This window comes from Mobula hypostoma, chromosome 11, assembly GCF_963921235.1.
Source record: "Mobula hypostoma chromosome 11, sMobHyp1.1, whole genome shotgun sequence".
Classification (NCBI taxonomy): Eukaryota; Metazoa; Chordata; class Chondrichthyes; order Myliobatiformes; family Myliobatidae; genus Mobula; species Mobula hypostoma.
Genome location: NC_086107.1, coordinates 14524219 through 14539557, shown reverse-complemented (window position 1 = coordinate 14539557; position 15339 = coordinate 14524219). Strand labels below are relative to the sequence as shown.

Genomic DNA, 15339 nt, shown 5'->3' with positions numbered 1-15339 from the left:
TCTTGACCATGATTGTTCTTGGCAAATTTTTCTAAAGAAATGGTTTGCCATTGCCTTCCTCTGGGCAATGTCTTTACAAGATGGGTGACCCCAGCCACTACCGGTACTCTTCAAGAGATCGTCTGTCTGGTGTCAGTGGTCACATAACCAGGACTTGTGATATGCACCAGCTGCTTATCCGACCATCCACCACCTGCTCCTATGGCTTCATGTGAACCTGATCTGGGGGCTAAGCAAGTTATACACCTTGCCCAAGGGTGGCCTGCAGGCTAGAGGAGGGACGGAACCCCTTACACCACCTTTGGTAGAGACGTATCTCCACCCCGCCACCCATAACAGTGAGCTGCCTACTTCCATTCTGTATTTATTGTTACAATTTGTAACAGTGTAGCAGCTTGAAACACTGACAATGTAAATTCATTGAAGCTCTGAAGTGTTTCAGAGTAAAGATTGTGGTATGTTTATATTTAGAAAATCTATGGATTATATTCATTTCACAATTATATTAACATAGATGTCATAATTATATTAGAATAATTTCAAAATTATATTAGCACTATATAAAAGGAAATTCCAGCTGTGTGGCAACAAAGGCTATGTGCATAGGAGTATTTCAGTTATTCAGTGGTCATACATGCGCACAGCTTAGAGGAACAGTGGTTGAAATTATGAAGGGGTCTGACAAGCCAGGTATGGAGAAGGTGTTTCCAAGTATAAGGGAGGTCAAAATTAATGCTACACATGCAAAATATTCACCAAGAATTTAAAGAGAACATTTTTGCCCAGAATAATTGAGTTACTATATCGGTTTCATTCAAGGGGAACAGATCCATTTCAGGAGGAGTTAAATAAGCACAACGTAGAAAAAGTAGGATTTGTTGATGGGATGAAAAGAAGATATGTGCAGAATAGTTCTGGACTAGAATAAAATCCAGCACTGAATATTAGACGGAATAGTCCTTTAGTCAAAGACAGTGGGTGGCAGGGGGCACAGGAGTTGGTGCTGATCTTGACCTTGACCTCGGATGCTGTCTGTATGGAGTTTGTGCATTCTGTCTGGGATGGTGTGGGGTTTCTCTGATGCTCCAGTTTGTTTCACATTCAAAAACATTCTGGTAGCTAATTGGCTACTAATGAAGGGCCTCAGCCCAGAATGTCAACTGCTTATTCCCCTCCATGGATGCCACCTGACCCACTGAGCTCCCCCAGCATTTTGTGTGTGTTGCTCAAGATTTCCAGCATCTCTTGTGTCTATGCTCTCCAATCCTTATTTGTCTTGTACGAGAAGGCTTTTGGAATCAATAATCAAAAACAAATAGGATACCCATAGGGAACTATACTAAATGACAGGCAACAAAATATCGGAGCAGGAAAGTTCTGTCCAACGCTGCAATAACAGCATCTGCAGACTCTCTTTTGTTTATGGTCAGCTTTGTAATTTTGGCTGCTCCAAATATTACATCCATAGCAAATGATTTGATATGTGCTAATGCCTTTCACCTCTCCAGGATACTATGAAACCTATTCAGCTTTATCTGTTATTCTCATAAAATTCTGTTTTTAAGACCCCCAGTTATCTCCCCTGATTACAACTTTTGAATAAAATCACTTGTTATTGCTGCACCTTCCTGTCTAATTTTACAATGTCTCCAGTGTTTACCATTCCTCAACCCAGAATCTAAAGAAAATCACAAATTACTTATTTCAGCTATAAACTCATAAGACCATAAGACATAGGAGCAGAATTAGGCCATTCAGCCCATTGAATTTGCTCAGCCATTCCATCATGGCAGAGTTATTATCCCTCTCAACCTAACTCTCTTACCTTCTCCCTTTCACTCCATCATGATTACTAATCAAGAACGTATCAACCATTGTTTTAAAAATACACAATGTCTTGACATCCACAGTTGTCTGTGGCACTGAATCCCACAGATTTATCACCCTCTGGCTAAAGAAATTCCTCTTCATCTCTATTCTAAGGGGATGTCCTTGTATTCTGAGGCTGTGCTCACTAGTGCTAGACTATCCCCCTCACTATAAGAAACGTTCCCTCCACCTCCACTGTATCTAGGCCTTTCAATATTCAATAGGTTTCCATGAGATTGTTCCCCGCCCCCCCCTCCCCCGCCATCGTTCTAAACTCCAATGAATACTGGCTCATATTAATCAAACGCTCCTCATACATTAGCCCTTTCGTTCCTAGCATCATTCTCGTGAACCTCCTCCTGTCCCTCTCCAATGCCAGCACAACCTGTCTTAGGAATGGAGCCCGTATCCAATGCCTCATTAAGCCTCAGCATTACATTCTTGTTTTGACTATGCAAATTACTTAAATATGACAAGTGGGTAGAAGGGGCCTTTAAGCAATAATAAGCAAACGGAGAGAAAAAGCTAATTACCAGAATATTTTAAAATACTCTTGACCCCAACACTTAATTACTCTGGGATGTGTCTTAAAATAAACTTCCCAGCACATGCACACAAACTCAGTAAAATCATTGCTCTCTCAGGTTTACAATTTCGTGTTTGGAATCTTGATGTACTTTTGCATGTAATCTATGTCTCTCTGTAGGGCCTAGGGTTTGAACTCTGCTATATTCTTGCACTTTGCATCATCTCCCCTTCTCAGCAATGTAATTGAACCAAGTAAGATCATAAAAGCAGGATTATGCCATTCAGCCCTTCGAGAAGCTCAACTATATAACGGAAACCAAATAGCAGTGTCCCTCTATTAATTCTCCTCCCCATTCCCACACAGTCTCCTCTACTGTCAGACCGAGGCAAGCTAGAGGACCAACTCCTTGTATTCCACCTGGGTGGTCTGCAAATGAGTCTGCTCCACCATTTGATCATGGCTGATTTATTATCAATCTCAACCCCATTCTTCTGCCTTCACCCCATAACCGTTGATGCACTTACCAATCAAAAACCTATCAACATCCTCCTTAAATATACCCAATGGCTTGGCCTCCACAACCGTCTGTGTCAATGACTTCCACAGATCCATCGCCCTCTGGCTGAAGAAATTCCTTCACATTTCTGTTTTCAAGGAATGACTTTCTATTCTGATGCTGTGCTCTCTAACCATTGGAAATATCTTGTCCATGTCCACTCCAAACAGGCCTTTCAATATTCAGTAGGTTTCAATGATATTGCCCCCTCATTCTTCTATGCTCCATCAAGTACAGGCCCAGAGCCATCAAACATTCTTCATATGTTAACCCTTTCATTCCTGTGATCATTCTCATAAATCTCTTTCAATGCCAACACATTCTTTCTTTGATAAAGAGTCCAAAATTGCTCAAAATTCTCCAAATGCAGTCTGACCACTGTCTTATAAAGCCTCAGCATTAAATCCTTGCTTTTATACTCTAGTCCTCTCGAAATGAACGCTAAGTGAAATGTCTCTTTTTCTCTCTCTGCTCCTGACCTCCCAGTTCTTTTTACATTCACCCTGCCCTATCACCCCGTCTCCTTCCACTCTTTCACTCACTCCATCTGCTCATCATCTGCACACTCCCCCCACCAGTGAATCTTCTCCCTCATTATTCACTCTGCCTTGCCTACTTCTCTCTCTCTCTCTCTCTCTCTCTTCTATCCACGCTACAATTTCATCCTATCATCTTCAACCCCTTTGTCACTTCCACCTATCACCTACCAGCTCCTGTCCCTGTTTCTATTGTCGCCTTCTTCATCTGACTATCACCTCTACTCACCGGGATCCACCTGTCTCCTTCAGACCTTGGTCCACCTCCTTCCCTCCACATTTTTGTACTGACTATCTCCCTCTCTTTCAGATGAAGGTTCATAACATGAAATGTCCACTGTACTTTTCACTCCTTAGATGCTGGCTGAGGTGTTGAGTTTCTCCAGCATTACTCCAATTCCCAGTGTAAAACCATAAGACCATAGGATATAGGAGCAGAATTAGACTGTTAGGCCCATTGAGTCTGCTCCACCATTCCACCATGTCTGATTTATTATTCCCCTCAGCCCCAATCTCCTGTCCTCTATCTGTAACCCAGACTAATGAAGAACCTATCAACTTCCGCTTTAAATATACTCAATGACTTGGCCTCCAATGCTATCTGTGGCAATGAATTCCACAGATTCACCATCACCTGGTTAAAGAAATTCCTCCTTATCTCTGTTCTAAAGGGACATCCTTCTATTCTGACACTCTGCCCTTGAATCTACTATAGGAAGCATCCACTGCTTAAGGTTGTTATTGTCGGGGGTGGTAATGGGGTCAAGCTCCCACAACCTATTGAATGCTCCCAATGGCGTGCGTCTCAACTAGCCTCTGACAACCAAGTCCAGCTCCAGGCCTTCACATGCGGTTTAGCTATTACGCCTTGTGGAACCATTCCTACTGACAGGAGATGGGGCAAAAGTGGGTTACTGGCACCTTAAAACCAGTCGCTTTGGGCAGCTGGGGCTCATCAGCTGTGGTTGGCAGCTCATCTGGAAGAAGGAAAGCTCTGATCTCGAACCTCCGCTGGCTTGCGGCTATATCCACTCATAGGGAAGGTTTTGAGAGTAAACCCCAAGGGACAAATCCAGAGCTGGACTCCGTAAGGCAGTCCAACATTGAGGTCAACACTGACTGGCAACTCCTGCAATGCCGCTGGTGCCAAACTGTATCGGTCTCTGCCATTCCTTTGGGTTCATTAGTTGTGTGGAGAGGGGGAGTTTGCTACACAGGCAACAGCTTGCTCTCCATATTGTATTGCCCAGGCTTGCATATCCAGACAGCTAGGATGCAACATCCATGATCCTGACCTACGAAGGCCAACTTACATCCATTCCATCTAGCCCTTTCAATATTTGATAGATTTCAATGAGATCCCATTCACATTTTTCTAAACTCTAGCTTGTGTAGGCCCAACAAACACTCCTCATAGGTTAACTCTTTCATTCCCAAAAAAATTGTTGTGGACCTCCTCTGGACCCTCTCCAACACCAGCACATCCTTTCTTAGATAAGATGACCACAATACTCCAGGTGCATTCAGACCAATGCCTTACTATGCCTCAGCATTACATCCTTGCTTTTATATTCTAGTCCTCTTCAAATGAATGCTCACATTTCATTTGCCTTCTTTACCACCCACTCAATCTGCAAGTTAACCTTTTGGAAATCTTGCACAAGGACTTACAAGTCCTTTTGCTCCTCTGATTTTCAAATTTTCTCCCCATTTCATAAATAGTGAAGCCTTTATTCCTTATACCAAAGTGTATGACATGTACTTTTGTGCAGGAGAACAAACCTAGCTATGGACTACAGCCTCAGAATAGAGGGACATCAATTTAGAACAGAGATGAAGAGGAATTTCTTTAGCCAGAGAGTGGTGAATCTGTTCAATTTGTTGCCATAGGCAGCTGTAGAGGCCAAGTCATTGGGTTTATTTAACGTAGAGGCCGATAGCTTCTTGATTAGTCAGGGCATGGAAGATTTTGGGGAGAGGACAGTAGATTGGGGCTGAGAAGGAAACGGGTCAGCCATTGATGAAATGGTGGCGCAACTCGGTGGGCCAAATGGTGTAATTCTGCTCCTATATCTTATGGTCTTATATATAAGCTCCACCATGGATGGTCCCAAGCCCAGCTGCAAAAAGAGACGCACTGGGCATGGGGCTAGCATCCCCATACAGAAATGCCAACAGCAGCTCTAGAGACCTCATCTCCTGGAGTGGAAGAATACACCAAGAAAATATGCTCAGCTGGGAAAGCATGAAAGAGTATTCTGGTGAGCTGCTGTTGACAGCCTATGCCCCAGTAGGGGAGATGGGCTTAAGAAGAGTAGACTAAATATAGCCCATAGCTTAGGAAATGTTTGTGGAGAGAAATTCAGAGGAGAATCAATATTTCATATGGCTGACATTTAATTAAAGCACTAATGAAACTTTTTTGCCTCCTGACCGTTTATAGAAGAATCTGTGTTTCTTGCCTTGATATTATTGTCACCTTAGAGCCTACAAAGCTGGAGGAGGTGGAGTTATCCTCATCCACGGGGACTGCCAAAACAAAGAGAGAAAACATCAAGCGGTAATGTTTAAGGTGTGATAACCAGAGACTTTTTCTCAGGGCTGAAAAAGGCTAGCAGAAGGAGACATAATGATTGAGGATAGTATTTGGGGACGTCATGGGTAAGCAGTAGAGGTAGATACATTCGAAGCATTTAAGACTCTCTTAAATGGGCACGTGAATGGTGGATAAATGGAAGGTTATGTAGGAGGGAAGGGCTGGATTGACCTTAGAGTGGGTTAAAAGGTCGGTATTACATCATGGGCCGAAAAACATTACTGTGTTGTAATGTTCTATGTTCAATGTTTTTACGTTCTATGAAATGTCAACATTTCAGGAATAATCTTTATTTCCCATAACTAAGTTAATTCGGGGAGACCATAAAAATCGGTCTCAGAGACGGGATAGAAAGTAACCTCATCATCTTCCTACGTCGAATATAGAACACACGATTTTAACGGCGATCCCACAATACGCGTGAGTAACACCCTGCTGTTGATTAATTATTGCAATCAGTTTAAAACGACATATCTGCCTTGTATATTCATCTATCACTTTAGTACAGCACATCTTAGATACGTGCAATCAGGTGAAGAAGGGCGATCGTCCCCCATATTTCAGTTTAAGGAAATGTGGTTTAAATGAACAGAACTATCTGGCATAAGGGGTGTTGACTGGATTGGATTAGAAAAAAAAAGTAGTGAGATGAATTTAGACAGGTATGCCTCTTTTCCAGAGCGTACTATGCGATAGAGGAAATTGCGGATCGGCGGGGGACTTCTGGCCGTTGCATTCGGGTTATTGCCGGGATGACCATGGAATGCTGCAGTCTGGCGCTTCTGATTAGAAGCCTTTTCACAAGGAGCACCACATGAGGGTTCATACCATCACCCTTCCCGTGGTATACAATCCCAGTCACACCGTGCCTTGAGGGGGGCTTTCTTCTGCAGTTGGTTGCACGACGTTCAGTCCCGGAGACTACAATGGAAAACAAGGTAGACTCATTAATCTCCTCCACGAGTGCCTCTTTTGAACAAATCTACCTTGGCTTCTTTGAAAAGTTTTTTTTAAATTTCAGCCGACTTTTTAAAAATTGCGGTTCCCCGAACTCCCACCCCTCGCCCATCCAATTGAGTTGAAAGTAACGTGTTTTCGTCTAGCTTTGAAACTTCCCAATTCATTTACATTTGTGATCACTCTTATCTCTTTAATACCGCACTTTTCGTGGTTAAGTAGCGACTATGGCTAGAAAATAGCCCATTTATGAGAGCCACCTTTGTGTTTTTGATAAAGTTTTAGAAGTGATGCTAGAGTCGACGTTACAGTGAAATGTTGACGTTGGCAACACGCTGTTACGGTATTATATCCAGACACAAATTGTATTGATTTTTAAAATCTGTTACAAACATCTTTAATGTCATTGTATTAAAGCTAGCTGCCCTTCCTGGTAGTGTTTGTGTGAATATATCACTGGCCGCCGATTTACTCAGTCTAAAAGTAATTGCTCCAGTCAAAGTTATCGATTATATTTATTACCTCGCTGCACATGGTCATTAATTTTTTTTAAAAAACCGCCTCCTAGCTTACATGTGAACATTAGTGTTCTGTTGCCCAGCACCAATTTGTCCCATTCACATTTACTAGAATGAAACGCAAGTAAGCATTATTTGCTGAAAACTCTGAATCAGAAACGCGTTTAATATCACTGGGCTATATAGTGAAATTTATTGTTTTGCGGCAGCAGCACAATGCAATACAATAAAAATAAATTACTGTAAGATATATATATATTCCCAGTAATTGGTGCGAAAAGAGAGCAAAACTTTCATCTGCTTTACGACTTCGGACTGGAAAGACGCAATTACCGATAGGAATTAGAATTTTCCTTCACTATGAAGCCATTTAGACAGTAGCATAAACTTTCGGCATCAGCTATAACGCATTGTCTATTAAGACTTTGATTCAACCGATGATCAAGTGTTTCATTCCCGCTGCATTCCTGTTAACGGATAGCTTAAGTTGCCAGTCAACCGCTTGATCTTACTGTAACTATCAAAATTGTAGACAAAATAATGGCAGGACACTTAGAATCAATATTCTAAAACGAACTTCATCTTTGCTCCAAAGTCATGCCTCGTGAATTGGTTCATTAAATATGGTAAACGTTCTTTTTTATTTCCATCCACAGAAATGTGGGGCGGAGGGACGGGCAGTCAAGCAGTATCTGTGAAAACAGAAACTGGTCTGTGTTTAGTGTCAGCGACTTTTTCTCGGAACTCGGGGAGGAGTGAAGGGTTTCCAGTTGTCAACGCAAACGCGGGAGCGGTGACCACAAATCACCATATGGAGATAGGTTCAGATAGATCAGAAGATAAGGTGCAGGAGCACTAATCACCAGAGAGGCATTTAAAATAAACGAGAAGAGAATTCAATGTTCTCCAAACCCAGCTTCTCTAAATTCAAGTAAACAATCTCATCGTTTCTCATCATCAGGCTCATGTTGTTTTCTCGCCCTTCTCCGAGGCTCGTCACCTTGGATCCCTGAGATCCCGAGAGAGATGCCGTCTGCAGCTTAGCTCCTGGTAGGTCACTCAGGGCGGTAAGGTCGATGAAGAGGTTCCAGACGAAGAGTGATCCAATCCAGACCTCAACGGTGGAGCTGGCGGAAAAAGACGATACATCACACCGGCAGTGAAGGTGGAAGAAGGTTGCAGCAGTGAGGTTCGTCGGTCGTCTTACACTCCAAGCCAGTGGTTCCTAACCCCGACCTGTCAATGCCGATCTGTGGGGTGACTGCCCGTACATCAGCCTCCCCACGGTAAACACCGTCTCACTGGTGTTCCCTATTCAGGGAATAACACCTGACGACTGGAGCAAACGCAAGGCTACGCTTTCTCGCCACATTACAAGTGGTCATGGCTAGTTTGCTCCGGTAATAACAGTCTGTAATCCAAAGAAACACTACATATGATGAAAAAAATGAACTAGTCTTAAATGGACGCCAGTAAAAATTGTTACTCTTCTAAACTGGACATTTTGATTCTACGTTGAATTTTTCTAAAGCTATCTCCCTGTAACCAAATTTTTACGTTCTGATTTATTATCGTTTTCCAAAGCCAAGAGATTGGGAAATAGAGTGTTCAGTAGCAGAGACGGCATTAGATATTTTTTTTTAAATTGGACCTTGAGGTCACAAGGAAAAGTTCTACACATTTGGTGAACGATTATGAATCGTTTGCATTCATGAACTCAGGAGGCGGAACCATTAAGTATATTCATAAATTAGGCAGATTTTTGGTCGTATTGAAATCGTCGTTATGGGGGCCACACTGGAAAGTGGAGCGAACATCAAGGTCAGATCGGCCAATACTTTCATGGATAGAAGCGCAGGCTTGACGGGCCCTTGTGCCCCAATCCCGTTCTTGGATACTAGAATTGAAGCGAACTCAAATCAGCGAGATTGCGGTGCTACTCCTGTCCGTGCAAAACAACGCATAATTATATATATATTTTTAAAATCTCAAATTTACGTGTAATAGGTGACTTCGACAGTCCGTAACAATCAAAGGCCCATATTCACTTATTTCCATTTAGCAAGTCCCGCAACCCGAACCGGTACATCAAGATATTATCCACAATTCAGAACCAAACGCCCCCGTTCAGCAAGGAACGAAACGTTCTCTCCCAGCTTCTCATTTCATCCCACTGCTCCACCCGTCTACCTTGCTGCTCATCTGGTTTCGCCTATCACCTTCCAGCTTGTACCCCTTTCCATCCCTTCCCGCCTTCTTATTCTGGCTTCTTCCCCCTTCGCCCTCCCCGGCGTGCACGGCTTCATTCGCCTCAGCGCTGAACTGACTCCCCAACCTGTGGACTCAGCAACACACATCAAAGTTGCTGGTGAACGCAGCAGGCCAGGCAGCATCTGTAGGAAGAGGTGCAGTCGACGTTTCAGGCCGAGACCCTTCGTCAGGACCGTGTGGACTCAGCAACTCGTGTTCCATGCACTATCTACTTTGTATTATCTGGACGATTTGTCCTCCTCTGCATCTTGGATATTTGCCGGTCATTGTTGTGGGTTCTCCCCCCCCCCCCCGATTCTACTCTATTTTTTGTTTTCGTGTGGATGCCTGCAAGAAAACGGATCTCAAGGTTATATAAGGTATAATACTCGGAATTTTGACATTTCCAGTACTGTACTGATAAAGGATCTCGGTTCGAAACGGCGACTCTTTATTCCTTTCCATAGATGCTGCCCGACCTACTGAGTTCCTCCAGCATTTTGTGTGTGTTGATCATGAATAAAACTTAGACTAACATTGCTCCGCTATTAGCGATACTACGCCCCTTCATCAACCACACGAATCATCAATCAGAAATATCTACACTGGCTGTTGTTTCCAGTTGCTCTGTATGTGTAACTATAACGCTGTTATAGATTGGATTTGTGTTTTGTCTGCAATACCTGTGTAGTTCCATGCAGTGCAAACGGAAAACATTGAACAGCTAAGGACCAGGGTTCAGTATGTTTTCCGCTGAGCACAGCTTCCCCAAGGGGCGCCGACGCTGGAAAGCGGTATTCACCATCAAGCGCCCCCACCACCAAGGCACTACTCTCTAGTCGCTGCTACCATCAGGAAGGAGGGACAGAAGCCTCACATCACAAACCCCCAGGTTCAGGATCAGCTATTGCCTCTCAACCATTAGGCTCCTGAACCGAAGTGGATAATCTCACTCAAGCCAAAGCAGAGCTGATTTTGCAACCTCTGGACCCACTTTCAAGGACTCTACAACTGATGTTCTCAGTATTATTTGTAATTTATCTATCTATTATTGTTACTTCGTCTTTTCCCCCTTTTTTTTGCATTTGCACCATTTGTTATCTGTTGCACATTGGTTCTTTGTCCGCCTTTGCGTGTAATATTTTCGTTGATTCTATTGTGTTTTTGTGTATTTGTATTAAATGTGACTGCCCGCAAGAAAATGAATCTCGGGGTTATTGATGACATATATATACTTTGAACTTGATGGGAAGCTGCATTTGAACTTCACAGATTGTCCTTCTATTGTTAGAACAAGTCAGAATAATGAACTAAGAATGCCCATTCGCCAGATATATATATAAAAAACTACGGTCAGCTGAGATGGGACATGGTTGGATTCTGGAACCGCATTGACGCATTAGAAAAACCAAATATTTTATCGAAAACAACATTTCATAATTTACTGGCATAATTTACATATTACTATTTAACTATTTATTATTTATGGTGCAACTGTAACGAAAACCAATTTCCCCCGGGATCAATAAAGTATGACTATGACTATGAAATGGACCACTTAATTTGCAACCATCTTGCTATGAAAATATTATAGAAACGCATTTCTTCTTTTCCTAACTTTAAAAACGAATGTCCTTTACAACTCCGGAAAGCCCAGATGATAAGGTTTTTAGATTAGATGTTTGGCGATCGGAGAAAAGCAGTCTGTACTCATGATTTTACCGACAATTACAAGCAGCTAATTCGAGGGGAAAGAATGCGACAAGGAACGACACCTTTAAGTAGATTGTCGTTGAAAGTTTAAAATGTCTAATCGGGTGCCTAGAATGAGCTGCCTGGGGTGGTGGTAGAGGCAGACCCATTAAAGACTTTTAAGACACGTTTAGAAGAGAGATTGAAGGATTTGGTCGTTGTGCAGGCAGAAGGGATGAGTTCAGTTGGCCATTTGATGACTAATTTAATTGGGTTGGCACAACACCGTGGGCCGAAGGGCGCGGTCCTGTGCTGTACTGTTCTATGTCAGGTGGATAACTGAATTCTAACGGCAAAACAGCATCGAAGCAAGCTTGGGGACCAAGTGGCGGAAGTCACATTCCAAGTATAAATCAGTGGGAGTACTGTATTTTTAATGGCTTACACTTCATAACTAGCTGGCCACTGACATTTACCTTCTTCAGACTCAGTTGCGTTAGGTGAAACCTATGCATCCTTTGTCATTACTTTGGATTCATTCGGTATCGGTTGCTGATGTAGCAAGGCGAATGGACATTAAGTGAAACTATTTAGATAAGTGCATATCTGGACAGAAAAGACATGCTTCTGCGGTTTCATAATAAAAATTTCCTTCTTTTTCCCCCTCTTTATAGAACGTCATGTGGAATATAGAGATATATTGTAAAGTGGCTTTTTGGTTCAAGGAATATCTGCCTCACAACCGACAGCTTTCACTGATAGATTGTTCGGAGCAAACGATGTAATGTATTATAATTCAGATATTCTTGACAGGAAATGCGAGATGTGCTTTATTTTTTATATTTAGATATACAGTGTGGAGTAGGCCCTTGCGGCCTTTCGAGCCGCGCAGCCAGCAACCCAACTATTTAACCTTAGCCTAATCACAGGGCAATTTACGGTACGTCTTTGGACTGTGGGAGGAAACTGGAGCACCCGAGGGAAATCTACACATTCCACAGGGAGGACTTACAGAGGACGCCGGGGTTGAACTCCGGCGCCCCCAGCAATAACAGTATCCCGCTGACTGCTACGCTACCATGGTGAAGAAACTGTTGCATTTAGTAATGAGCGTTTATATAAACGATCCCATCCACAGATTTTGTATCATGCAAAAAATGCCAGAACAAATGGCTGAAGGAATCATTGGTTGTAGATTCCCTGCACCCTTGCATCGATATCCATCTGGAAGTCAAAGGACTTATATATTCCAGGTGTCAGCTCAGCCTGACCACTTCACTACAATTTATATCAATGGAATATCCAAAAGTAAGGTTGCTTCATCCTTAAAATTTTGCGTTTCCGAAATGCGCCATGAACCACCCTCTGCAGCAAAGTGTTCATGTGTATATATTTATTTATAATAAATATAACTAGACAAATAAAGGACAGCTCTTGCGTACATTGTTCAGTGCAGTTTCTGACTTCCTCCATCAGCTAAGTTTAAAGTATTATCGAACGTCCAGGCCACCAGGACCATCATGTCTGTGCCGGTTTTTCGGAAAGGATTACAAATCAGCAGCAATCCCTTGCTTTTCTCCCGCAAACCTGTAATGTTCCCCATTCAAGTATTTATCCAGTTCCCTTTTGGAAATTGCCAGTAAATCGGCGGCAACGCTAGTTGTTTTGTGCAGGGCATTTCAGATCACACCACACAGATGCAACATCTCCCCAACGTTCTCGATATGTACCGCTCAATTACAAACGGGAGCATCCGACGTCAGACTTCATACCAGTGAAGTATATGTTAGCATTCTGTACCAAACCCGGGAAGAAAATACATCGCCGATAGATGTTCTACTAATTCATTTGTATTTTCTTGAGATGGAAAAAGGCATACAAAAATAGATGTTTAAAAAATCACTGACTACAAGTTCCTACTTAGTTCGAGTAAGACATTGAGGACGATATACATTAAATGTCTTTGAAGGTAGCGGCAGAACTGAAATGGAAACTAATTTACATATTTACATTAATTATATCATAGATAGTTTCAACCTGAAATACTAGGTATATTACTCTACAAATAAAATTAGTCCTAGGTCCAACCGAAGGGAGTCCAACATTATAAAGCATCTCTCTGCAAGGGTTGTTACCCCAGCGATGTTCACCACTATTGGGCAGCTCTCCTTTTCTCCGCCTTGCTTGGATTTTTCACCAGGGCCTCTCGCTTTTTGGAACCAGTACGGAATAACCGGACAATTTCGTGATCTTTGCTGTCCAGCACCCTCGGCAAGAAAAGGGAAGATTTTTGAGTTCTTCGGGTTTTGAAGCCTCTCCTTGGTCGCCCCTTGCCGTTGATGGACACATACCAGAGTCTCTCAGCGCTGTTTCTGCGGCTTGATCCCGATAGGGTTGGAATGGTCCTGTAAGATCTGGACGCGTACGTGTTATATCCCAACTCATGAATTCTCTCTACAAACTCACACTCTGGAGTGTAGACTTCCTGTAGACGGCAGAGAAACACACAATATATTCAATTATAGAAATTATGTGGACTCTTTTAATAGAACGATTGTCTTTCTAGCATGACCTCCCTTCCCATCATTAAATTGGTATTGTTAATCTTCATCTTCAGAGACAGATTGGTTTATTGTGATAAATGCAAGGATTTAATTAAATTCCTTACTGGCCTGGAGAGTGAAGAGTGTACATGGTATTACAGTGGGGCCAGTGACCTGGGCTCAATCCTCACTGTTGTCTGTTAGGAGTTTGTACATTCTCCCTGTGACTATGTGGGTTTCCACCCACAGTCCAAAGGGGTTAATAGCTAGTTGCTCATATGTGTGTAATTGGGCTCGCTGGGTCAGAAGCACCCTTTACCGTGTTGTAAGTCTCTAAGTATAAGCAATAGTAAACATGGCGTCGAGCGCAGAACGACAGAAAGCTTTATTATACAAAGCAACACACATAAAAGTTGCTGGTGAACGCAGCAGGCCAGGCAGCATCTCTAGGAAGAGGTACAGTCGACGTTTCAGGCCGAGACCCTTCGTCAGGACTAACTGAAGGAAGAGTGAGTAAGAGATCTGCAACTTTCAAATCCTTACTCACACTTCCTTCAGTTAGTCCTGATGAAGGGTCTCGGCCTGAAACGTCGACTGCACCTCTTCCTAGAGATGCTGCCTGGCCTGCTGCGTTCACCAGCAACTTTTATGTGTGTTGCTTGAATTTCCAGCATCTGCAGAATTCCTGTTGTTTGCGTTTATACAAAGCATCCTTGATTTCCTTTTTGTCTTTCATATTGTTATGTTTGACAGTTTTACAATCTTTTGGACCACGTTTGTGTGACATTATGTTGTCTTACTATCACATAGCAGTGGTTCATACTCTTGCACAGATAATCAATTAATGAAAAGTGACATCTCGGTGCGGAATTAATTGGTAAGCACAAAGTCCGTTAATGCTAGAAGCCAATATTGGTCCCAAATATGATAACTTAAAATTTAACCTATTTGTAAAATACAGATTGAGAAATACAAACGCAAGGTTGTCTACACTGTATAGCTCCACTTGGAGGAACTAAAGGTAACTTTCCAGCTGAGTGAAATAAAGCAATAGCGGAAAGCGCGGCCAGCACTTAGTCATGTACTCATCTCGGGGCGGTTAGGTAATTAAACATGCCCAAGTGAGAAGGTGTGAGGCCAATGTTATATCAAGTCTACTTAATCAAATTCATTAAGGGATAATGAGATTATCTTTTTAAGTTATAATATCTCCTGAAGTTATTTTTCACATGAATTCGAATCGAATTACGAAAGTTGCATCCATTCGTTTTCTCTCAACTGGCCACACGTAGA

The 15339-nt window shown here is 42.5% G+C and overlaps 1 protein-coding gene across 1 annotated transcript in view; it reads right to left on the bottom strand.

Annotated features, from left to right (window-relative positions):
• Positions 1 to 13655: 13655 nt before the first annotated feature.
• fgf3 (fibroblast growth factor 3) overlaps positions 13656 to 15339 on the bottom strand; it is a 30400-nt gene continuing 28716 nt past the window's right edge. The window contains exon 5 of the mRNA XM_063063089.1: positions 13656 to 13988. Coding sequence (XP_062919159.1) covers positions 13656 to 13988 — 333 coding nt within the window. The remainder of the gene's footprint in view (positions 13989 to 15339) is intronic.